At 48.0% G+C, this 25,435-nt stretch overlaps 1 protein-coding gene and 2 long non-coding RNA genes across 4 annotated transcripts; 1 reads left to right on the top strand and 2 right to left on the bottom strand.

The window, feature by feature from the left end:
- Nucleotides 1–9,312: 9,312 nt before the first annotated feature.
- Tnfsf9 (tumor necrosis factor (ligand) superfamily, member 9) lies at nucleotides 9,313–11,784 on the bottom strand. 2 transcript variants are annotated; one of them, NM_009404.3, is made up of 3 exons: nucleotides 11,211–11,686; nucleotides 10,785–10,821; nucleotides 9,314–10,030 (listed from the first exon to the last, which is right to left on the bottom strand). In NM_009404.3, exons 1-3 carry the CDS (start codon nucleotides 11,637–11,639, stop codon nucleotides 9,567–9,569), a joined length of 930 nt encoding a protein of 309 aa, NP_033430.1. In that variant the 5' UTR covers nucleotides 11,640–11,686; the 3' UTR covers nucleotides 9,314–9,566. The 2 variants fall into 2 exon arrangements, with proteins under 2 accessions (XP_006524096.1, NP_033430.1); XM_006524033.4 differs by lacking the exon at nucleotides 10,785–10,821 and having other exon boundaries at nucleotides 9,313–10,030; nucleotides 11,211–11,784.
- On the top strand, nucleotides 11,129–25,048 carry Gm11110 (predicted gene 11110). Its single transcript, NR_033508.1, has 4 exons — nucleotides 11,129–11,173; nucleotides 13,587–13,721; nucleotides 14,918–15,016; nucleotides 24,302–25,048. It is a non-coding gene; the product is annotated as a predicted gene 11110 (long non-coding RNA).
- Gm46589 lies at nucleotides 17,363–20,951 on the bottom strand. The gene is made up of 3 exons (XR_001782170.2): nucleotides 20,251–20,951; nucleotides 20,100–20,164; nucleotides 17,363–18,776 (listed from the first exon to the last, which is right to left on the bottom strand). It is a non-coding gene; the product is annotated as a predicted gene, 46589 (long non-coding RNA).
- Nucleotides 25,049–25,435: the final 387 nt, after the last annotated feature.

The following is a 25,435-nucleotide window of genomic DNA, read 5'->3' as shown; positions in this document are numbered from 1 at the left end:
GATAGGAAGGGTGCTTAATACACTGGGGGTTGAGTCATGATGGTGCATGGCTGCCATCCCAGAACTCAGGGGACAGGGGCAGGAGGGTCATGAATTTGTAGCCAACCTGGGCTATGTACCAAGAGATTAGTCGGGAGAAAAAGTCTGGGAACTACACTTTGCTGAAACTTTTATGGCATTGTGAGTGTGTGTGTGTCTGTGTGTGTATAAGAGTGTGTTTCTCTTTGTGTATGTCTGTGTCTTTGCCTTGTAAATGTGTGTCAGGACTGGAATTCAAGCAGATCGGGAAGCAGGAGCTGATGCAGAGGCCATGGAGGGATGTTCTTTACTGGCTTGCTTCCCCTGGCTTGCTCAGCTTGCTTTCTTATAGAACTCAAGACTACCAGCCCAGAGATGGTATCACCCACAAGGGGCCTTTCCCCCTTCATCACTAATAGAGAAAATGCCTTACAGTTGGATCTCATGGAGGCATTTCCTCACCTGAAGCTCCTTTCTCTGTGATAATTCCAGCCTGTGTCAAGTTGACACAAAACCAGCCAGTACAGTCTCCCTTTTTATTTCTGATTGTGTTAATTTGGATACTGTCTCTGCACCCTCTGGTTACTCTGGCTAAGGGTTTATCTATCTTGTTGATTTTCTCAAAGAACCAACTCCTGATTGTGTTGATTCTTTGCATAGTTCTTATTGTTTCTACTTGGTTGATTACAGTCCTGAATTTGATTATTTCCATCCATCTACTCCTCTTAGGTGAATTTGCTTCTTTCTGTTCTAGAGCTTTCAGATGTGCTGTCAAGCTGCTAGTGTATGCTTGCTCCAGTTTCTTTTTGGAGGCACTCAGAGCTATGAGTTTTCCTCTTAGCACTGCTTTCATTGTGTCCCATAAGTTTGGGTATGTTGTGCCTTCATTTTCATTAAATTCTAAAAAGTGTTTAATTTCTTTCTGAATTTCTTCCATGACCAAGTTATCATTGAGTAGAATGTTGTTCAGCCTCCATGTGTATGTGGACTTTCTGCTGCTTTTGTTGTTTTATAGACCAGCCTTAGTCCGTGGTGATCTGATAGGATGCATGGAATAATTCCAGTCTTCTTGTATCTGTTGAGGACTATTCTGTGACTGATTATATGGTCAGTTTTGGAGAAGGTACCATGAGGTGCTGAGAAGAAGGTGTATTCTGTTGATTGATGATGAAATGTTCTATAGATATCTGTTAAATCCATTTGGTTCATAACTTCTGTGAGATTTACTGTGTCTCTGTTTAGTTTGTGTTTCCATGATCTGTCCATTGGTGAAAGCTTGAGGTACAGTCTGGGATTATCCCTCCCTTGTTCTTTGTCCTGATCCTCCTTGCAGTCATCTCCAGTCTTAAGAATTCTCCCCCAGAGGAAGTGGTGGCTTCCCATAACAAGCACTGCCAGAATCAGGCCAACATTCACCTTTCCATTACTGACCTCATCCCACTTTCTCCAGACAAACTGGTTGATTTTAGTGATGAGGATGAGGGTGCCTCTGCTCCAGCCCTCCAGCCATCAGGCTTCAAGCCTTCATCTAGCGCTGCTGTCCAAGGGTCCCTCAAATGCCCCCTTTCATGGGACTTCCTATCCCTTGGGAGCACTGCTAGCCTTCACTAATAATTCCAACATGAGGCTGGCATTGGCTGAATCAGTGTTATCTTGATCATCTCCCAGCAAATCTTGAAAATTTTGCCACCTATGCCTATTGGTGCTACTCACTGAGTGGACCGATTTGAACCTCTTCTTCTCAGATCTTTGCTTCTGTTTGAGAATGAGCTCATTCACCAAGAAATTAAGATAGAGATGGTCAATACTGTCCACAGCATAGTTACACTTGGGACATCTATTATTGTCCTCCAAGCTCTGATGAATACACTTGTAGCAAAAGCTGTGGCCACACTTTGTCGTGTCTGCCTCCTCGGCCATGTCAAAGCAGATTGGTCTGTGTGATGGAGAGGAGTAAAATTTGCCAAGGACTACCCAATATTGCCATCTAACCTCATACCATAACACTTGGTATGTGGCGGTTTACCTCACATGATGCTTCCAATATTATTCCTTATGTTAACACGGATCCCATTAGATTCCTATATGACCCCATTATGAACAATATGCCCCCTTACTCTCCTAAAGGGTGGCTGTCTCTTTAATGGGACAATATTAAGAGGCCGTTTGACCCCTCATAGGTAGCCACTTACGCTATAATGGGAGGAATTGTCATACTAATAACTATTTTGTTTAAGTGTCTCATACAGGCTATCTCCAGGCAGTGTTCCATAAATAAGGCAACCCTCCAAGTGCTGATAGCTCTCGAAAATCCCAATTGTAGCTTCCCAAGGAAGTGATCAAAGCCTGGATGGCAGAGATCCATAAGACCACCATCTAGGCTGTTCCTCATCTCCCCCTTGTGTGGCATGCCTCCAGAGTAGTAGCTCTTTGAGGGCTGGTAAGATCCTGGAAGATAGGACAACCTAAGACAGGCACAGTCCACTATACTGGGAATCTTCGAGGTGGGGTCAACAATGTCAAGGCAATGGCACCCAGGCTCTCACTAGACTAAAAACAAAAGGGTGGCTATGTAGCAGGAACAGCAGGGGCAACCTCTATGTTAATGCACGGACTGGGCAGCCACAAAAGTATCTCCTGCAGGAGGACCTAATTGAGGACTGCCTGAGAGAGCAGGAGGCCCTGGGCTCCAATCTGTGCCCCAGTTAAACCTGCCTGGTGGGGCTCTGGAGGCGGCAGACTGGAGTGTTAGGAGTTCAGGGTCACCCTCAACTATGTAGCAAGCTAGAGGCCAGCCTCAGCTACACAAGACCAAGCTTGAAAGAAATAATAAAAGGATGATTGGTGACACACATTTTTCAGAACATGGTCACTTTGCTGGGGATAGAACTTACTAGAGAGAGTTTCCTAGCTTGAATAAGGTCCTAGGCTCCAGCCCACCCACATAACCCCAGTGAAAACACCCCCAGTGTGTGTGTATGTGTGTGTGTGTGTGTGTGTGTGTGTGTGTGTGTGTGCACATGAACGTGCAGATGTGCTCACCTGTGAAGATAGAGTCAGAAGTCTGAGGTTCATGTGAGTTCTTTCCTTCCTTTCATTCTCTACCTTACTTCTTTGTTTTCTGTTTTGTTTGTTTGTTTGTTTGTTTGTTTGACACAGGGTCTCAGTATGCAGCCCAGGCTGGGCTGGATCTCACTCTGTCAACCAGGCTGGCCTCAAAAATCAGAGATCCACCTGCCTCTGCCTCCCAAGTGTTGGGATTAAAGGTGTAGTGATCTGCCCAGCTTTTGAGGGGGAGACTGTCCATTGCTATCCAGGCACCACTGAGCTCTAGAGAGCCTCCTGACTGTACCTTCCCAGCTCAGGGGTTATAGAGTCACACTGCACTCAGATTCTGTTGAAGTTCCAGTCTCTCGAAGTGCAGAGAGGCCTTTACCCACTGTGGGTAACAATGAGGAACACTGTCTCTCCACATAAAAGACCTCTAAGGATAGCCATTTTCTAACCGGGTCCTGTGGCACATGCCTGACATCCCAGCGACTCAGGAAGAAACACAAGAGGATGAAAAGTTCAAGGATAGCCAGGGAAAGTTAGTCAGACACTGTCTCAGCAAAAAAAAATTAGATTAAAATGAGAATGGATGATGGATTAGCAGTACAGCACCCACCCCACCCTGTGAGGGACTGGGGGCATGGTCAAGGGTGGAGCACCCACCTAGAATCTTCCCCGAGGGGAGTTGACTCAGTGGTCAGCACTTACCATGCAGGAGGGTCCAACCCTTTCCACCACAAAAGATAAATAAAACCTGGCAGCTGTGTTCAGGATCTCTCAGGTTCCTCATTTGTTACCAGCTTTTTAAGCTGCCATGATGCAATCTCATCCATTCATGCCAGAGAGGAGAACTCTCGGAAACCACCACGGGCCTCGTGATTCCAAATCTGGTCCCCATTCTCATTTCTCCTCGTAATGACTCTCAGCAGCACCGGACACTCCAGCCCACAAGTTCTCATTTCCTTCTTGAAATGCAATCCTCAGTGGTGTCCTCATTTGTTTACCCAGCACAGGGGATTGAAACTCAGAACCTTGCGCGGACTACATACGCACCCTGACCCCAAGGTTCTTTAAGTCAAGGTCTCCCAACAGCTCAGGCTGGGCCTCAGCCTCCTGAGTGATGGGACAAATGTCACCACCACACTGAGGTGGTAGTAATGGCACACGCCTTTATTCCCAGGACTTGGGAGTCAGAGGCAGGCAGATCTCTGAGTCCAAGGCCAGCCTGGTCTATAGCCCAAACTACAGGACAGCCAGAGCTATAGAGAGACCCTTTGTCAAATAGATAGATAGATAGATAGATAGATAGATAGATAGATAGATAGATAGATAGATAGATAGATAGATAGATGTCTCCATAGATAGATAGATAGATAGATAGATAGATAGATGAATAAATAAATAAATAAATAAATAAATAAATAAATAATATCGACTCTCAGCTGTACTGTTCATTCAACTACCCCTCTTCTAGAACATTCCACAGCCTCTTCCATAAATCTCTGCCTCCATCCTGCTCCCCCCCAACCCCTTTCAAGCTCATCTTGCAAACTAAGCAGTCCTCCAATAAGCTAACTAGATGTGTCTGTTCTGCTTGGCAACGCATCACTCTGAGCAGGTGTTGTGGGTGTGCACAGGTATGTGCAGGTGCATGCAGAGGCCACAGGTCAACCTCAGGTGCATTTCTAAATCCCACCCCTCCTCAGGGACCTTCATGTGTCTACCTCCCAGTGCTTTGAGTGTAAATTTACTACTGGCCTTAGAGATCACAATCTGTGCCCCAGTAACACAGGTTCAGCCATTCAATTTAATAAGCCTAATTCAATAAGCCTACTAAAACAGCCAAATTAACTAAATGTGGTGGCACCCGCTTTTAATCTTAGCACTAGGGAGGAAAGGGCAAGCAGATATCTCTGAGTTCCAAGCCAGCCCGGTCCAGGCATCTGGGGCTGCATGGTGAGACCCTATCTCGAATAAATAGATAAATTAATAGTGAAAAGCAGAAAAAAATGTATGTGGCCACACTGGCAAAAGAGACAAAGACATCCATGACAGCCACCCCCCTCCAAGCTCATCTTGAGAGGGCCTAACATGGCACCAAGGTTTAAGTAGAGGGCAGGAGAAACAAGGGCTGAAGATACCAGCGGTTAGAGTACCCACTGTTCTTGCACCCGCACCCACACAGCAGCTCACAGTCACGCTGGCATCCTCTTCTGGCCTCTGTGGGCACCAGGCACAAACTTAGCATGCATAGATACACACAGATAACACTCATCCACATAAAATAAAATAAATCTCAAAAAGAGTAAGAAATGATAAGCACATAGCCTGCCACCATACGGTCCCGCCCATCACTCTCTCGGCTCCCTCCCCCCATGCAAGGCCCAACCAAGTGTCAATCTTTCTCCAGGAGACAAGCTTCAGCCCTGGGACCTCCAGCAGCTGGAGATTCCTGGGGAGATTCTAACTTCGGGGATACCCTATTTTCGATAGTCTGATACCAAACAGGAAGCTCCCCTGTGTCTTTGTAATTACTCATACAGACAGGCCAGTTACACCTGTGCATCTTCAGGCCCAATGTTCTTTAAGAAGTCTTTGTACTGTGTGTATGGGAAATGGGGAATGTGTACACATGTGTACAATGCCAGTAGAGGCAAAAGAGAGCATCAGATGGAGTTACAAGTGTTGGTGAGCCACTTGGAATGGGTGCTAGGAAGTAACCTGGGGTTCTCTGTAACAGCTGCAGGCTCTCGGAACCATTAACCCTCTCTCCAGAGCCACACTCAGCTTTTTTTTTTTTTTTTGGGCTGGTGTGTGTGTGTGTGTGTGTGTGTGTGTGTGTGTGTGTGTGTGTGTGAGTGAGAGAGAGGGGGGAAAGAGAGGGGAGAGAGGGGGAAGGAAGGAGGGAGGAAGGGAGGGAGGAAGGAAGGAAGGAAGGAAGGAAGGAAGGAAGGAAGGAAGGAAGGAAGGAAGGAAGAGAGATGGGGGAGGTTCTGGCTGTCCTGGAACATGCTCTGTAAACAAGCTGGCCTCACACTCAGAGATCCTCCTGCCTTTGCCTCCAGAGTGCTAGGAACAAAGGCCTGCACCCTGACACACATTCAGCTACACATTCAGCATTTGAAAATGGGTTCTGGGGATTCAAAGTCAGGCCCTCAAGCTTTCGAGAAACACTTTCCTAACCGAGCCACTTCCCCGGGCCTCTCTAGAGTTTTGATGAAAGGCTTTGGAGAGTTATTTCTCTGCTAGCAAAATGAGCCAGTTCAAGCCAGATTAGAAAATATTATGGGCAGGTATACTGGTAAACTGCTCTCTGGTGAGTTCACTGGCCCAAGGACTAGACTTGGGAAGACACAGTGGGGAGAGATGGGAGAGGGGAAGAGAAAGAGAAAAGGGTGTGTGTGGTGGGGGGTTGGAAGGAGAGTGTCTGGATTTTATAGGGAAGAGCCTCTGGGAAAGGAGAGCCCAGCCTCTGGGCTGGAAAGTTCAGAATTGGAGGCAGGGCATACCACTGTAGGGACTTAGGGATGCTGGGATAATCTGGAGGCCAGGTAGGCTTTGGTATGCAAAATATGCACTTCAGTCCCTTGTCCCAGGGCCAGAAACCAAAGAATCCAGATTTACAGTGGTCTGAAACACTGCCCTCTTGATTGCTACCTGATCTTTCAGCCCATCTCCTGCCTGCCTCAGGACATGGTGATAGAACCTCTGAAACCATATCTCTCTCTCTCTCTCTCTCTCTCTCTCTCTCTCTCTCTCTCTGTCTATCTTATCACCACAACCTTCATGCTTTAATTTAGTGTCAGACACTGTGTCATAAAGCCTATTATCTCAGTTAACATCCCCAAGAGCCTTGCGGTAAACTCAGCTTCTATGCTCATTATTGTGAACAGTAGGTTCAGAGAAGTCAGACACTTGCCCAAGTACACACAGCTTAGCTGGTACTAGCTGAAGCAGGGTTTGAACTCAGACCTGACCAACTGCAGTATGAAAGGTTTTGCTTTGTCTTATTATATTTGATTTTGTCGTGTCCAGTTGTTATCTCTTAGAAGCCTGTTCTTTCCTACTGAGAGACAGAAAGGGACTGGATCTGGAGGGGAGGGAGGGGAAGAACTGGGAGAAGCAGAGGGAGAAAAAATTGTAATCAGGATATATTGTATGAGAAAAGAATCTATGTTCAATAATAGGAATAAGAAAGACCCTGCCTGTTGTGATCATAAAAAGAGAAAGAGCTATTAAGATATGTTCTGGCAGGGGTATGAGGGAAGGAGATGCCCCGGCAGCCCATGCCAAGGCATCCTTTTCCCCTGAGGAACCAGCCACATGAGGGTATAGTATAGAATAGAGTTTATTCAGGGCATGGGGAGGAGAGTTAAGAGGCAGAGAAAGGCAGAGAGAAGTAGAGAGTAGAGAAGTAGAGGCTGGCTATGGCCACGTGGAGAGAGGGGAGAAGGGAATGGGGAGAGAGGGGGCAAGCGGGAAGCAAGAGTAAGGGAGACAAGAGAGTAAGAGAGGGAAGAGGGGCCAAGCAGTTCCTATTATAGTGGGCCAACCTAACCTGGCTGTTGCCAGGTAATTGTGGGGGTGGAGTCTGGACAGAAGACCAACACTGCCCCAAATGATAAAATAGAGGGGGATTAAGGAAGACTTGATGCATGGAACACACACACACACACAAAAAAAGAGGGGGGGTCTGGAGGGGGGAGGCAAAGTCCTGAATTCTTTTCTTATGCAAATCTAGACATATATGTTCATTTATGCAGTAATTTATGAAGTGCTGGAATGGAAGTCAGGGCCTCCTTTGTCAGTCCCAGCCCAGCCTCTCTCACCTCAGTGAGCCACTTCTTTGCTGAATGACAGGTTTCTCAAGCTGTTCCACTGTCACCCCTGAAGAATACAGTAAAACCAACTTCAACACTACTGTTTCCTTTGGGCCTGACCTCAGGCTGTGATGTGACTAAACACGGAATCCAGATTGGGTGGGAGGGACAAAGGGATTTCCACTACCCTCTCATAGGCAGCGAGGTAAATCACCTGAAGTCAGAGCTAGGAAATACTGAAATGGAAATTTTTCAAAAATCTGTTGAGGCCCAGAGTGGCTGTGGGTTTCAAGTCTGGGTGACTCACACGGAGTGAGGAAATGCTTAACTTATCAGTTGAGTTTACAAATACACTGCCGGCCCCTGGCACATCAGCTTGGATGGTTGGGAGGCCTTCCTTGTGAGACCCATGCTCAGGCTCACAGAGGAGTAGCCCAGCCTCCGTTTGCTGGTGGTTGTTTTGTTGTGTAAGTAGCCCAGGCAGCCTTTGAACTCCCAAGGATAGCCTCTACCTTCCAATCCTGTGAATTTACAGAGATCTAGCTGATTTGTGGGACGTCTCTGTTTCTTTTTAGTTTGATTTATTTTGCTGTTTGTTTTGAGACAGGGTCTTGTGCTCCTGGTCTGTCCCGCCTTGAACTCCAGTTCCTCCAGCCTTCACCTGCAGTCTTCAGCTGAGGGACTTCTCAGTCCACATGACCACCGTTGGGGGAATTTCCTTAACAACTCCTCCTTCATTTATCTGTATCTATAATTGTATTGCTCCAACAGGTTCTGTCTCTCGAAATAGCACACAGAGTCCAGTACCGTCACATCAGAAATCACAGACTTTCACACTGGATGGTTGAGGTAGGGGGTTGTTTTGGTTTTGGTTTTTCGCTTATTCGTAGCTGGATTCCAAGGAACAGAGCCCTCTGTGATAAAGCATATGGGCCTCACATGCATGAGAGACTCTGGCTCTATCTCAGCACATCTGCCACCCTGTCAACTGAGCACTCAGGTATCAGGATGCTGGCCTGAGTTTAAGGCCAATCTAGGCTATATATGGACTTCTAGGTCAGCCTGGGCTACATACTTTCTTGTCTCAAAAAAGGGATAGTGGTACAGAGCCACTTCAGCCAATTATTTTAAGATCTGGTATAGGCACTCCCCTGGGGAATTCTTGGGGCCCAATGGCCAGACAGCCTTGCAGAAACCGTGAATTCCAAGCTCAGTAAGAGAACTTGTCTCAAAAAACAAGATGGAGAATGACTGAAGAAGACACTGAGCCAAACTCTATCCTCTCTACAAATACACACACACACACACACACACACACACACACACACACACACACGTATACAAAGACACATTCATAAATGAACACCATACCCATAGACATGAAAATTTAAAACCAGACAAGGAAAATAATAAAAGGCTTATTTACAAACACATTTATTTTTATATATTAATATAAATATAAACTTTGATTTAGAAATTTTTTTTTATCTAGCAGCTGCCCAGCAGTTTACTAATGCTATCTAGTGAATTATATAAAGTCTTGTCTGAGCTATGCTCAGAATAAATACCAAGTCCAGTTAAAGACAAGAGAAAGTCATGGAAGGGACCCCTGCTCAGACCCCATAAAACATAGCAGCTTGAGGACTTAGCAACTAGGAGTCACAAGAAGGATAGTTCTCATTCCCATGGGTTGTCGGGTTTCACAAGAAAGAGTCCAAAGCTGGTGGTGTTGGGATAAGACAGCTCCCAGTCTCTGTATGCATCCTGGGCTCCATGCAGATAAGCCCTCAGACCCACACTGAGGCGGTGGCCAGCCTTCAGGAGCAACAGTTGACTCCAGGAACGGTCCACTAACTTGTTCTCCATGGAGCAAGGGAACAGTTCCACTGTCAGGGCCAAGTTGTCAAAGTCATCTACCTGAGGCTTTGCTTGCAAAACAAGAGAGACCCAGCCCTGCACCTTGTGGCCTGTGTTTGTGAATGTTGGACTGAGCTTCAGTTCCAAAAATACGTAGTAGAGCCCGGGACTGTCTACCACCAACTCCTTTTTGTCTTCTTCGTACCTCAGACCTTGAGATAGGTATGAGCTCCCAGCTCCATCTTGGCTGTGCCAGTTCAGAGTTGTATTGCACAACGATGCTTCTAGAAAAAGAACACTGAGTTGCTGAGGGTTGCGGGGTGTGGGGGAGGGGGGAAACCATGGGAATGGGGAGGAAAGAGAGGAGACAAAACAGAAGAAAAGGAGGGAGGGGCCACCCAGAAGGGATACAATTTAAGAAAGTGGTTGTGGAATAAGAACGAGGCAAAGGGGCGAGGGTCTAGAGTGTTAAGAGCGGAGATGCACATGGACTCCTGGAAGGAGCTGAGTAAAGGGGCCACAAGAGGGGAAGGGGGAGAGGAGAAAAGAAGAGAGAGAAATCAGAGGAGTAAGAGAGGGATGAACAAAACTGGGAGAGAGGTGGGATATGGAGAGTGCAGGAAGAGAGTCATCTCTGAGGGCAAATAATTTGACAACTAAGACTTGACAGGGAGAGACTAGGGCTCGGGCTCAATAGGGTGCCTGAAGCCCAAAGGCATTCATTTATCCCAGCCCATTGGAGGTGTTGGCAGCAGGGCGGCCAGCCTCAGCTACATAATGAATTTGGAGGAAGCCTGGGCTACATGGGAGGGATAGAGGAAGGAAAAGAGAAAAGGAGATCTCCCAGAGTCAGCTGGGGGTGAGAATTCTCAATTCTCTGAAAACCTGGATGGGGTCCCAAGGATGACAGTTGGAGCTGTGACAGCAAGTGAGAAAGGCTGAGTAAGTGAGGGAGAGGGACATGACTAGAAGGTTGAACAGGTCCCCTTGTTCAACCTCCCTGCGGGACCCGCTGGAAATAAATCAGGGGGCACTCACGGTTTTTAGCCAGTAGCTTGGCGAACACAGGAGAGCCCTGGGAAGAAAGAAAAATAAAGGTAGATGGTACCTTACATCCTAAAGAAGCAGATAGGAACTCATACGGCCCAGCACACATTGGGGCGTCCAACTTTGGATGGAGAAGGAGAGCCCTGAAGGCCTAAGTGGGACTGAAGGGAACTGCGGTGCACCCTCGGGAGTTCTCCCCCAGGTTTCATAGGTTCATTCAAGGGGTCAAGACGCAAAGGGATTTCCTCTGAGTGCGAGATGGAGAGGGGGTGCTTCAAGCGGAGTAGCAGGAGCAGAGCGAGGCGGGGCGGGGCGGGGCGGGGCGGGGGTGGGGAGGAAGTGCTGTTCTCTCCCTGTCGGTGCAGCGATGCTTCCAGAAGGTAAGAAAGAGTCCCCTAGGGATGAGATGAGCCTCACCTGTTGTGTAGTGTTGGGGCAGCCAATGTGGGAAACAGGGGTGACCTGGTCTGCATTATTCTCTCGGGTACCCAGGTTGGGCGAGGTGGTGATTGTGAGCGCTGGCCGAGGCTCGGTGCGGGTGAAGATAGGAACACAGGCGGCGATCAGAAGCAGCAAAACCAAAGCGACTAGGCCATAGAGCTTTGGGTGGCGGGAACAGAAGTTCAGTGCAGGCGGCCACGCGGCCTCGCGATCCCGAACATTAACCGCAGGGTAGGCAGCATCCGTGGGGAGCGCGGCATTTGTGGGGCGCACAGTATCTGAGAGGAGCGCAGCGTCCGCGAGGAGCCCGGTATCTCTGAGGAGCGCCGCATCCGAGGGGCACGAAGTACCTGCTGGATGTCTGGCATCCGCGGTATCCTCCACATCAAGTGTGTGCTGGTCCATTACCACGGTCGGTCAGTGCACGTCTCCCGCCAGTGCCCGTGCTTTATAGGCTACCGAGGCGCCTTTTCCGGGGAGGGAAGGGAGGGAGGGCAGCCGCGGGGTTCCCGGGCTCCGCGCTCCGCCCCTCGACTCCCGGAACTTTCTCTCCTCCTCCCCCCTTCCCCTCCCCCTTCTCGCCCCTTTCCCCTTCCCTGTCCAGGCCCTGTGCCCGCCCGTCCTTCTTCCCTTTTTGTGTGTGTGTGTGTGTGTGTGTGTGTGTGTGTGTGTGTGTGTGTGTTTGATTTGGTTTAACACTGACACATTAAAGAGCTTTTTATATGATGGGAACCATGTGATATCGGAATCCATTCCCTCCCTGGCCTCTCCTGAATCCACAGCTCTGTCTCCCTTCTTTTTCTGTGTTCCCCACTGGTAGGTTATTTCTCCGCTGCTGATTTTCATTCCTGTTTTTCTGTCTCTCAAACTTCTGTCTCTCTCCTGATCTCTCCTGCTCCCTTTTTCTTCCAACCCCTAGCTCCCCATCCCTGGGACGCCCTAAATGCAGGGGGTTTTGTTGTTGTTTTGTTTTGTTTTGTTTTGTTTTTTGTTGTTGTTGTTTTGTCGAGGACTCTAGGGACATCCAAAACTGCCCACCCATCCCCAGCGGAATCAAAGAGACCTGCTAGGCACCCACTCACTCAGCCTCTTCCTCCCCAGGACCCCATCTCTACCCTGGGCCTTTCCTGGTGTGTCCCCACCCACTTTCTTGGGGCTTCCTGTTAGTAGTCTCTTAGGACTCCAGAAACAGAAGGCTGGAGAGTCCAGATAGAGAAATTCCCCCAGGCAGCGGACACATTTCCAATTTCCCATTCTTTCACTGTTCTTGCCTGAGGTAGAGGCAAAAGGGGGGGGCGCAGAGAAGACCCCCCAAAAGAGGAACTGAGAGATGACTGGCTCTGGGCAAACCTTGGAGACAGACTCCTCAATGTTCTGATCTGGTTAGATCTGCTGAGATGGCTCAGCCAGTAATAGTATAATCACAAGCCTGGTGGCCTGAGTTCAGTCCTCAGGACCTACATGGTGGGAAGAAAGAACTGACACCCAGAAATTTGTCCTGAAAGTGCCCTTTGACCACGACATGCATACCATCAGTAAACATAATTAAAAAAAAAAAAAGTACTGATATAACCAGACCATTTATCTCAGCAGGAAACAACAAGCTATAAAATGGGGAGTTGTTTGTTTCTACATAGGGTCTGGTCTTCGCCTTGCAGCCCTCCAACTCACTAGACAGCCTAGGATGACTCTGAACTTCTGACCCTCCCCAGTATATTGGGATACAGACACAGACAGGCATACACCCTCAAATCCAGCTTCTTCTGTGTTGGGGAAGGAGCGCAAAGCCTCGAGCTTACTGGGCCAAGATTCTTACAACAGAGACCCAGCCCAGGCCCCACCTGCTTTTTTTCCATACTGGGCATGGAACCTACTGAGCTCCCAGCCTGGGAGACGTGCACGGAGCCCCCTCTGGAGACACCAGCCACCCCTTCCTTCTGTTTTATTCCACATCAACTTCCCCTGGGAATTACAGGAAAACCCCAGCTTGGGGTCAGGGGAGAGGTGGGGGAGGTGGGACATTAAAATGACACAAAAGACACTTGGGTGATCTAGAAATTGAAGGTTCCACCCAAGGAGCAGCTGCAGGGCACCAGCGGTGACTCAGCTGTGGGAACTCTGGCCCTCACGCAGACAGTGGTCCAACCTCTCTCTGCTGGACACACACTGCTCAGAGTCAGCCCACACCTACATGACTCTCACGAAAAGGGACCCCTCAATGCCTGGACTAGTTTACCCCTCCCTGCCTCGGCTGCACAGTGAACACATTGTCTCATCCTCATTTGTATCCCTGCCATCATCACAGTGAGAAAAAAAAAAAGGCAGATGAAGACTTTCTCTCTCTCTCTCCAGCTATAACTTCTTCAAAGCCACAGTTTGAAGACTTCCACCTCACAGACTCATCATCCATGTCACCAGGGAACTGGAATCCTGACTCAGCTGAAAGTAACTCCACTCAGCCATCTTTCTCTCCTGCAGAGCCTGAAGGTGCTTTATTATTGGGGGGGGGGGGAATTGGTGGAGTTTCTGGACAGAAAACACACACACACACGGAGAGAGAGAGTTCATACCATTTAGAACAAGCCATGCATGGTATGCACCTGTGAGCCCAGCCTTCAGGAAGCTGAAGTTTGAAGGTTGGAGTTCAAAAACCAGCCTGGGCTACATGAAGAGACACTGTCTAAAAAAACAAAACAAAACAAAACTGGATGCAGGGGGTATGTATTGCACTCAGGAGGTAGAAGCAGATGGGTCTTGGTGAATTCAAGGCCACCTTGAACTACATAATGAGAATGGACCAGCCAGGGCTAAATAGTGAGACAGACAGATAAACACACACAGAGACAGACAGACAGACAAACAGACAGACAAGGGGGATTTTAATATTAAAATTAATTTGTTTTTGAACAGGATCTCGTGTAGTCAAGGCTGGCCTGACATTCCCTATGTAGTAAAGAATAAACTTCTAATCCTCCTGCCTCCATTTCTGGAGTGCTAAATTGACAGGTCCATGCCACCATGTCTGGTGTATAAGATGCTGGGGATAGAACTCAAGTCTCCCCCTCCCCCCTGGCTCACACACAAAGTCCACCCCCTGCCCCTTATTGCTAAGAAGAAAGATTTAGCATCTCAGGACCGTAGTGGTAGTAGTAGTAGTAGTAGTAGTAGTAGTAGTAGTAGTAGTAGTAGTAGTACCGTAGTGGTAGTAGTAGTAGTAGTAGTAGTAGTAGTAGTAGTAGTAGTAGTAGTAGCAGCAGCAGCAGCAGCAGCAGCTAGCTCCCAGATCCTGAGCCAATCTGTTTACAATTAAAACCACAGCCCACAGCCAAGTATTGCCTAAGCTGGCAGTGACAAGAACTGGGAGGAAAGCATCTAGATCTACAATAACGCAGATGACAGAACCCCACCCTCAAAGGTCTGTGGTACACCACCCCATGAGCTCTTTGTTTTTGTTTTCAATTACAGGCTTGCCACATTGCCCTGACCTTCCTTCCTCAGCCTCCCAAAACTGTGTGCAGGATAGCAAGTGTACTTAGACACTCCTGGTGCCACAAGAATGTTATGCTGGCCCTATCACCCACCTTGACTGACTGTTTATTAATTGCTTTCCTTGCTTATCATTGCCTCCCACCCCTACTGATGTATGGCATCCTCAAAAGTGTCTCTATCCACTGTATTCCCAGGTACCCACAGTATACGGAGCAAAAAGTGTCTCCATGATATTTATGGGAAGACGGAATGCAAGAAGGGTGAGAAAAAAGAAAAGGAAGGAACAGGGATGGGTGAGTGTGTGGGTGAATGTATGGATAGATGGATGGATGGGTAGGTGGGTGGATGAATAGATGGGTGGGTGGGTAGATGGATAGACAGATGGATAGATGGATGGACAGATGGATAGATGGATCGGTGAGTAGGTAGCTATATGGACAGGCAGGCAGATGGACAGACAGATGGATGGATGGATGGATGGATGGATGGATGGATGGATGGATGGATGGATTGACATATGAGTCAGTGAGTGGGTAGATAGGTGAGCAGACAGATGGATGGATGGACATACAGACAGATGGATAAGTGAGTAGATGGATGGATGGATGGATGGATGGATGGATGGATGGATGGATGGACAGGTGGATGGATGATAGATGGATTGATGGTTGTATGGGTGAATGGATGGACAGGCAGGTGTAAGAGTGGATAAGAGGGAAAGAAGAAGGTATATGGAGAAGAGCTCAAACTTGGTGCTGATTCTGCAGGACTGTGGGTAAAGCAGGTATAGTTCCATGCCTACTGTGGTAAACAGCATGGGTCTTGCAATGCTGGATGCTTAAGCTTGAATACATTACACTCAGGTACTACATTCAATCGCAGGGTCTGAGGGTCAGGCTCTATGGCAAGCACTCACCTGGATTCCATCCCAGCACCACTGTGTGCAGTGTTGCACATAGAATACATTCGTAGCAAAGGAGATCTATAATGTTTGAGTTGTTTTTCATATTTTATGAATATATACTAGCTATATATTAGCTATATGTAACAATGAGTCCCTTTAGGACATTTTCTTTTCTTTTCTTTTAAAGATTTATTTATTTATTATATGTAAGTACACTATAGCTGTTTTCAGACACACCAGAAGAGGGCATCAGATCTCATTCCGAATGGCTGTGAGCCACCATGTGGTTGCTGGGATTTGAGCTCAGGACCTTTAGAAGAGCAGTCAGTGCTCTTAACTGCTGAACCATCTCTCCAGCCTGGACATTTTCATTTATGTATATAATTCATTTTGATCATATTCACCCCGAATGGTTTGTTTCTGTGCCTTATGTTTTTGTATTTATATATTTTAAGCGTATGACTGTTTTGCCTGCATGTATGTGCATGCACCAACGTGCAGGTCCAGTACCCAGGTCAGATCTCCTGGAATTGCAATTAAGGATAGTTGTGAGCCACCATGTGCGTGCAAGGAACAGAACCCAGGTCCTCTGTGATAGCAACAAATGCTCTCAGCCACTGAACCATCTCTCAGGTCCGTCTGTGTGTGTGTGTGTGTGTGTGTGTGTGTGTGTGTGTCTGTCTGTCTGTCTGTCTGTCTGTCTATCTGTAGTCCATGTACATGCCTTCTGAGAGGCCAGAAGTAGAGTTACAGGCAACTGTGAGATGCCATGTGAGTGCCAGGAACTGAACCTAGGTCCTCAGCACCCTCCACCACAGGCTGCCTGTCCACCTACACACCCATGATCCTCTCTTGCCCCGCTTTCGCTCTCATCAGTCCCCTTCCTCTTCCTAAATATTTCTTCAGACTGGGTTTCGCGTAACCCAGTCTAGGCAGCTCACTTCTTAACAAAGAATGGCCTCCAACTACTTCTTGTTCCTCCTGCCTCCACCTCCCAAGTGCTGGAATGGCATGCTTGGGCTGCGAGGAACTTAAGTGAAAATAACTCTCTGGTTTCTACCTAGGGGGACATCAACCCACATGCATGTAGATCCAGAGATTCACTGTAAACTATGAAGCAAGCTGACCAAGGTGTCCCAGAGATGTTCTGAGCTGTGTGCCTTCACAGAGCTCTGGAACACCCTTTCTGGGCTACAGCCTAGCTGACAATGCTGAGGGACTTGCAGGGGCAGGAAGCTCTATCCACCATGCAGAGCTGAGCTCCCTCCTCCAACCCCAGTCCAATAGCCCCCCCTGTGGTGTACTCAGTTGTCTTCCTGAAATGACTGTTAACCCTAGCTGTCCTCACAGCATGGAAAAACTCAAGGGAGGCAAGTAGTTAGAGGGACCCGCCCTACAGTGTTGGCTTAGATGCTCCTCTCCCACCTCTCAGGTCCCCAGAACAGGCAGGCATGACTTGGTATTTTCTAAGACGAAAAGTAAAGGTTTCTATCCCAAGGTTTCTATGGCAGGGTTCCGTTCTATTTCACTGTCACTCTCCCGTCAGCCATAATGAGCTCATACGCGGTAGGCAAAAGCTCCATTCCCTGAATCACGCCCCTGGCCCCTCATTGGCGGTCAATAGGCGGGGCTCCACCCTATGGCCACGCCCCCAGCCCTTCACTGGGAGATTCTAGGCAGAGGCTCTATGCTAAGCCCCCAAACTGGGATGTTATATATGTACTACCATAAGCAATTTAGTATTAACTTTTTATTTTTGTTTTGCCTTATTTTTTGATGTAGAGTCTATGTAAGTTTCCCAGGCTGACCTCCAAGTCCTAGGTTCATGCCCACCTCCTGCCTCAGTGTTCCAAATGTCTAGGATGACAGGTACTGGCCACCAGCATAGCCAGGAGTGTCAACTGCTTTCCTGTCTTGAGTGAGGATATTGCTATCAGCCCAGGGCAGCCTCAGACTCCAATGTACTGAGCTTACATACACATACCAGAAGCCAGGCTTAAAAGTCAACTTCCCTGACTCTCCCCTGGTGGGCACATGGAAACTACACAGCATAGGTTCAAATCCCAGCCCCACCTCCTGAGGGAATTCCTTTACCTCTTGGTGCCTCAATTTCCCCATCTGTGAAATGAAATTAAAACAATACTATCTTAGGCTGGAGAGATGGTTCAGCGGTTAAGAGCACTGACTGCTCTTCCAGATGTCCTGAGTTCAATTTCCAGCAACCACATGGTGGCTCACAACCATCTGTAATGGGGTAATGGGATCTGATGCCCTCTTCTGGTGTGTCTGAAGGCAGTTACAGTATACTCATATAAATAAAATAAATCTTTAAAAAAAAATACTTAATCCCAGCACTTGGGAGGCAGAGGCAGGCGGATTTCTGAGTTCGAGGCCAGCCTGATCTACAAAGTGAGTTCCAGGACAGCCAGGGCTATACAGAGAAACCTTGTCTCGAAAAAAAAAAAAAAATACTACCTCAAAATTCAAGGTGTCCACAGTGAGGGAGCCAGGATGTTGTGACATACAGCAGTCACTCAGTAAGTTCAGCCATCCTTGCCACTGGCAGCCTACACAGCCTAGCATGTGTCAGTGACTACATGTGGACTTTGAAACACTGAAATCCAGTACACAAATCCTGCCTCTGGGTTGACCCGTGAGGATGTTTGAAAGGATCTACACAGAGCCAGAACTCTGGAGGCAGAGTTAGGAGGATCAGGAAGGAGTTCAAGATCAGCCTCGGTTAAAAGTCTAGTTGGAGGCCAACCTGGTCTATGTGAGACCCTTTGACCAACAGCAAAGCCCATAACAGCAAAAAGTGCAGAGAACGGAAATGATCTCTCCAGTCTTCAAAAGGGAATCGTTCAGATTACCATTGATGACATCACCAGTCACACAACAGCAAAGACAGCTCATGCCTTTGAACCACGGGGACAGGATCTTCCAGTTTGAGCAAAGAGTCAGCATTACAATTGCTTCCGGAGGTTTGTCCACACTGGAGTCTGTGGTATGGCTCTAGCCTGCATTTCCATGTGTACAAAGTTTTGTTTGGGTTCCTCTTCTTCCTCTGCCTCCTCCTCCTCTTCCTCTTCCTCCTTTTCTCCTTCTATCTTCCTCCTCCTTCCTTTTAGCCATGAACAACCTGTAGTCAACTAAGCACCCAGAAAGAAAGAAAAGGTGACCATAGCTTTCTGGAAGAAGGAAAAATTTAACATCAACAATAAGTTCTTCCCTGAGAAAGATGGGGGAGTGGCTGAGCAGGCTGGGGACCCCTCAGAGGTTGATAAGAGCTAACTCAGTGATGGGAAATCAACCAAGCTGAGTAGAAAGGGAATCCCAGCCTGACTATCATCTGTAAGGGATTCCCCAGTGCTGCCAGGGGAAGTAGCCATTAGACAGCCACAATTAGACAGAAACACAAAGACACCCACAGCCAGGACATAGAACAGACACAGCAACCACAAATACACCATAGCCCCCTGGGCAGGGGGAGAGAGAGAGAGAGAGAGAGAGAGAGAGAGAGAGAGAGAGAGAGAGAGAGAGAGAGAGAGAGAGATCATTGTCAAACACACTGAACAGCCAAGGTGTGGTGGTTCATATCTGTCACCTGAGCATTTGGGATGCTAAGGTAGGACATTACACAAGTCTGAGGCCAGCCTATGTATAGTTTCAGGCTAGCCTTGGCTACAGAGATAGACCCTGTCTCGTGAGGACAGAAAGAGAGGAGAAAGGGAAATAAAAGAGGTATGGAAAGGGTTGAGGTAAGAGTACTCCTACTCTGCTCTTTCAGATAACCAGAGTTAAGTCCCCAACCCTCACATGGTGGCTCACAACCTCCTGTAATTCCAGATCCAAGGGGATGTGACACCTCTTCTGGCAGCAATAGGCACTACACTCACCTGCACTTACCCTGAGACACACATATACACATAAATACAAGTAAAACTTTAAAACTTTTTTTTAATATGCCAGGCATACATAGCTCAGCCAGTGACACTTGTTTCATAAGCATGGGGACCTGATTTGATTTCCCAGCACCCCTGGCTTGTTGTTTTGTTTAATAATAATAATAAGAGCCGGGCGTGGTGGCGCCACACGCCTTTAATCCCAGCACTTGGGAGGCAGAGGCAGGCCGATTTCTGAGTTCGAGGCCAGTCTGGTCTACAAAGTGAGCTCCAGGACAGCCAGGGCTATACAGAGAAACCCTGTCTGGAAAAAAAAAAAAAAAAAAAAAAAGACAAGCTGTCAAGTGCTTATAATCTTAGTCTGGGAAGGTAGACAAAGGAGGATTCCTGGAACTCATTGGCAAACTATTCTAGACAAATAGCTGGACTCCTCAGACCAGTGAGAGATTCTATCTTAAAAAAAAAAAAAATAAATAACAGTGAGGATTAGGTGGCTCCATGGTTAAGAACACTGGCTGCTCTTGCAGAGGACTCAAGTTCAATTCCCAGCAGCTATATGGCAGCTCAGACCTGTCTGTAACTCCAGTTCCAAGGCTTATGACACTTTCACACAGACATACAGGCAGGCGAAACACCTATAAAGACAAAATAAAATAAATTAAAAAAAAAAGCAAACAAACAACAAGAACAAAACCAATACTCCAATAAAACATCCAGGTACCAGATCTGTGAACAGAACTCCCTCCTACTCAGCCTTGGATCCCAGCGCGGGACACACGCGCCCCCTTGTGGACGGCATCCTCGCCCTAGGCTGTATGAGATGCAGGTGGAAGGGTCTGCCCCCCAAACTTGCCGAGCCTTGGAAGAACTTGACATCAGAACCTGGAAGCCGGGAGGACCACCAGCCCGAGGACCGGAACCCAGAGAAGCCTGTATGACCGCGAGATACGATCAGTGAGGATGTTGTAGGAGGAGGCAGGTCACTATGGTTCCTACAGGGCCAGCATCAGCAACACGAAAGTGGCCAGAGCCCATGGTGCCACTTGAGAGTAGACTCTGGTTTCCAAGCCCATACACTTCTCCTTAGGCTCCGTCCACTTCCCAGTTGTTACTCTCTAAACCTTCATTTGCAGTCCCTCCCAATGGCTCCTTCACTTTCTCTAGCCCCACATCCTTACTTTTCAGCTGTGTACTTCCCAGGTCCCTCTCACTTCTCAATCTCTATAGGTTCCTCCCACTTTCTTAGCCCCTCCCAGCTGCTCTGTCATTCTCTCTACGCCCTGCCCACTTTCCCCAGTCAACAGCTTCCTCGAGGTTGTGGATTCCCACTTTTGACGTCATTCTTCCAGCCTACTTCCCGCTCCCTTAGCTTCCCAGGCGGTTCAGTTCTCTTGCCTCGCCTGCTTCCCTGCCAATCTCCAAAGACCCCCCTCCGCCCCCCCCCCCCCCCCTGCTCAGGCCCTACCGGGTAGGCTTAACAGACTTCTCTATCAGCCTCCCAGAGCCCGCCCTGGTCCTTCCCACATCCCCCGCTGTTCTCCCTATTCCACCGGACTCTAACAGCCTAGGAAAGAAAGCTTGTTTCCCATCGGACCTTCCTCAGAGACTACTTTACTCCTTCGTCCACCTGGGACCTGGTTAACGGCAAGGCAGTCTAAAATGCCTCCACCTCCTTCTGTGCCTTACAAATTCTCATTCCAGCTGCTGGACACGCCCACCCTTATTCTCTTTAAAATTTAGTTTGCTTTTATTAATGTGTAATGCGTTGTCTATGAGCGGATGCTACAAGTGTTCAGAGAGGCCAGAGGAGGGGGTCAGATTCCCTGGAACTAGAGTAATTATGAGCAGGGATTGAGTGCTGGGGACTGAACTCTAAGCCGCTACAAGAGCAGCAAGTGCTCTTAGCCACTGAGCCATTTCCTTAGCCCCCGCCCCCAATTCAGAAGACCACCATACCTGCATATGGCCCAGCCTTGAGTCCCACTCTCTGTGGGATGATGGGGACGGGGAGGCTGCCTGCCCCAGGGTGTGCACTTGGACTGTGTGCCTACCCATTCATGTGGAATGCAACCAACGTGTGTTTGTGTCATCGAAGGTCAGCTGGAGAAAGGGACTCTGCATAGCTTCCAGCCCATCACACTTAGCATACACAGGTGTGTATCTTTTGGTGTGAGAGTGTGTACCGCATATCTGATCTACCCTGTTGGACCAAAAATCAACTTGAGGAGAAAAGCGCATGGCCCACTATCCAGGGGTGAACTGGAAATAACCTAGAAGCAGAACTAAGGCAAAGACCATGGAGGACATGAAACACACCCACTCCCTCCTGTCTGCCCAGCCTGCCTTCTTTTCTTTTTTTTTTTTTAAGATTTATTTACTTATTTATTGTATGTGAGTACACTGTTGCTCTCCTCAGACACACCAGAAGGGGACAAAGATCCCATTACAGATGGTAGTGAGAGCCACCATGTGGTTGCTGGGGTTTGAACTCAGGTCCTCTGGAAGAGCAGTCAGTGTTCTTAACCGCTGAGCCATTTCTCCAGCCCTCAGCCTGCCTTCTTATGCAACCCAGGACCTCCTGCCTAGGAGATATCACTGTTCATATGGGCTGGACCCTCCCACATAGATCAGAAATCAAGAAAATGCCTCACAGGCCTGCCCACAGGCCAATCTGATGGACTTAATGCTGTCTGAGTCACCCATACTGCCTTAAGCAACCCCTTACCCAAGTGTGTCAACTTGACACAAGGTAGAGTCATCAGAGAGGAGGGAGTCTCACTTGAGAAAATGCCTCCATAAGATACAACTGCAGGCAAGCCTGAAGGGTATTTTCTTTTCTTTTTCTTTTTTTTCTTTTTTTTGGGGGGGTGGGGGGTGGGGGATAAGACAGAGTTTCTCTGTGTAGCCCTGGATGTCCTGGACTCTCTCTGTAGACCAGGCTGGCCTCGAACTCAGAGATCTGCCTGCCTCTGCCTCCCAAGTGCTGGGACTAAAAGCATGCGCCACCACCGCCTGGCCCATTTTTAATTTCTTATCTGACTGTTTCACCTGCCTATATGCCTGTGCCTCAATGTGTGCAGAACCCATGGAGGCCAGAACTGGGCAACAAATCCCTTGGAACTGGAGTTACAAACATCTGTGAGTCACCATATGGGTGTGGCAAACTGAACTCTGGTCATGTGCTAGAACAAGTGCTTTTAACCTCTGAGCCATTTCTCTACCCTCCTTGGTTGTTCTGAGACAAGGGCTCACTATGTAGCCCTAACTACTCTGGAACTGACTCTGTAGACTAGGCAACCCTCAAACTCCCAAATGCTGGGATCAAAGGTATATACCACCACACCTGGCTGGGATTGCCTCTTTGTTTTGTTTTTGGTTTTTTTTGGCTTTTTGATGCCCTCTCTATCTGGCTAAAAAGCCCAACCAGGCATATGTGGTCCAGGACTGAATAAGAAGAAAAACGTGGGGAAACTGGAGAGCTGGCTCAGTGGTTTAAGAACGCTGGCTGCTCTTCCAGAGGTCCTGAGTACAACTCCCAGCAACCACTTGGTGGCTCATGAACATCTGTAATGGAATCTGGCATGCAGGTGTACATAGAGTATTCATATACATAAAATAAATATTTTTAAAAAGGAGAAAACCATGATGGACTGTAGACCTTTGTACTGTGAGCCTAAACACTTCCCTCCATACGCAGTTTCTGTCAGTTGTTTCATCCCATTCATAGACAAGTGACTAATACAATGGTCATATGCCATCACCACTCCTTCCTTCATATGTACTCAGTGGCCGTTATGAGGAGCAGAGGCTATGCTGGGACAGTGTCTTCCTCTGTCCCCTTCTCTTCAAGGCTAAGGAAGGGAGCAACAAGATGTTGAGATCCAGAAGGCTCAAGGGGATGGACTCATGGCTCAGTTGGTAGAATGCTTGCCTAGCTTGTATAAAGTTCAAAGTCCCTTCCCCAGCATGGCGCAAAACTGAGTGTAACTCCTCTATCATTCCAGAACACAGGACGTGAAGACAGGAGGATCAGTCGTGAGGAACATATGGAAGGAAGGGAGGGAGGGAGGAAGGAGAGAAGGGGAGGGGAGGGAAAAGGAGAAAGCAGGCAAGCTGGAGAAGAATGGGAAATCTAGGATATAGCCTTTAGTGTGTGTCACATCAACCCCTGCCCTACATGGTCAGTTTGGTGATGCCAGAAGGTGACAGACCCCTCCCCTGCTTACATACAGCTTTCATACTAATAACACACTGAGGGTAGATTCCGGCTCAAACATATATGCTGATGTCACATATGACCCCAAGCATGTACCAGAGCAATCCAGAAACACACACGCATAACCTTTTGAGGGCAGTGAGATAGGTTCTCACTATGTAGCCTTGGCTAGCCTGGAAATCCCCCCAAGTAGACCAGGATGGCCTTGAACTCAGAGATATCCCTGCCTCTGTCTTGAAAGGTCTGGAATTAAAGACTTATGTCACCATGACCAGCAAACTTTTTTACTTCAAGGACAGTGTCTAGTCCAGGCTGGCCTCAAACTGATTATCCTGCCTCCACCTCCCAAGTGCTGGAATAACAGGTGTGTGACACCAACTCAGTTTATTCAATGTTAGGGATGAAACCCAGGGCTTCTGCTCTGTTTGGCTTAAAAACTCTGCTCTTTTTCCATATGAAGGAAGGAGTAGGCTGTCTGACACAAAAGGCTGTGGGTCTCCAGTTCTCATGGTCCCGTTGGCCCCCCAGGGTGACTCTTGCCTTCTTTATCACACAGAGAGCCCAGGAAGATTGGCCTGGAAGATGTGACCCACCTCCCATGTCTGCAGCTATGCTCACCAACCTGTGTGAAGATCTGTGAAGTCCTAGTCTGCCCTGCTCTGTGATATGTGCATATCTTTAGTGACTTGGGCAGCCCCTCCTTGGCCGTGAGCCACATGTGGCACCACCTTTTGGCCATTTGCCCACTAGTGCCACCTCCTTCCATCGCCAAAGCAGTGGGATCACTGGATTTGCATTTGGCTACCAGATGTTGCAGGAAGGAATTGAAGAGACAGACACAACTCAGCACCAACTCTACCCTTATCTTGGGGAACCCCTCTATTCCAATCACCCCCGTGCTCGGACAGAGAATATTGTGTCTGTTTGGTTCGTTGTCTTCAAAGATTAGCACTCATTGTCAATTTGATGACACAACCTAGACTCACCTGGGAAGAGTCTAAATAGGGGATTGTCTGTTTAGATTGGGTTGGGGACCTGTCTGTTGGGGATTTCCTAATTACTTTAGCTGATATGTGAAGACCCAGCCCACTGTGGGCAGCACCATTCCTTAGTTAGGAGGTCTTCGACTGTATAAGAGTGGAGAAATGAAGTTGAAGGTGAGAAGCAACAGGATCAACATGCAGGCACTCATTTCTCTGCGCATGACTGGATGTCACATGACCAGCTCCTATCTTGACTTCTCCACAACAGTTGAACTATAACCTGGAATTGTAAGCCAAAAGTAAGCCCCTTTTGCTCCTAAGTTGTTTTGTTTTATTTTGTGTTGTTTGTCAGAGTATTTTCTTCCAGCAGCAGACTTAAAACTAAAACAGAGTTAGAGGGTGGGTTGTTCTTTCTGGGTAAGAGATCCATTAGTTATTAACTCCATAGATGGACAGACAACAGCATAGCGTGGGTTCTGGGGAGAGACCAGGCACACATGGCAGAGTCCTGCTCTTCCTTAGATGCTGGAGGACTGAAAGAGCCATAGAGGTCAAAGACACCACAAGAAACCCTACAGAATCAACTAACCTTGGCACATAGAGGCTCACAGAGACTAAACCACCAACCAGAGAGCATGCATAGGACAGACCTAGTCTCCCTATACGTATGTAACAGATGTATAGCTTGGTCCTCATGTGGGACTTCT

This window comes from Mus musculus, chromosome 17, assembly GCF_000001635.26.
Source record: "Mus musculus strain C57BL/6J chromosome 17, GRCm38.p6 C57BL/6J".
Classification (NCBI taxonomy): domain Eukaryota; kingdom Metazoa; phylum Chordata; class Mammalia; order Rodentia; family Muridae; genus Mus; species Mus musculus.
This window is presented reverse-complemented; position numbering and strand designations above follow the sequence as displayed.

Coding starts and splice junctions, on each gene's coding strand:
- Tnfsf9 (NM_009404.3), bottom strand. CDS start 11,639: ATGGACCAGCACACACTTGATGTGGAGGATACCGCGGATGCCAGACAT. Junction 10,822..11,210: donor GCCCCAACACTACACAACAG/GTGAGGCTCATC, acceptor CTTTCTTCCCAG/GGCTCTCCTGTGTTCGCCAA. Junction 10,031..10,784: donor CAAGCTACTGGCTAAAAACC/GTGAGTGCCCCC, acceptor TTCTTTTTCTAG/AAGCATCGTTGTGCAATACA.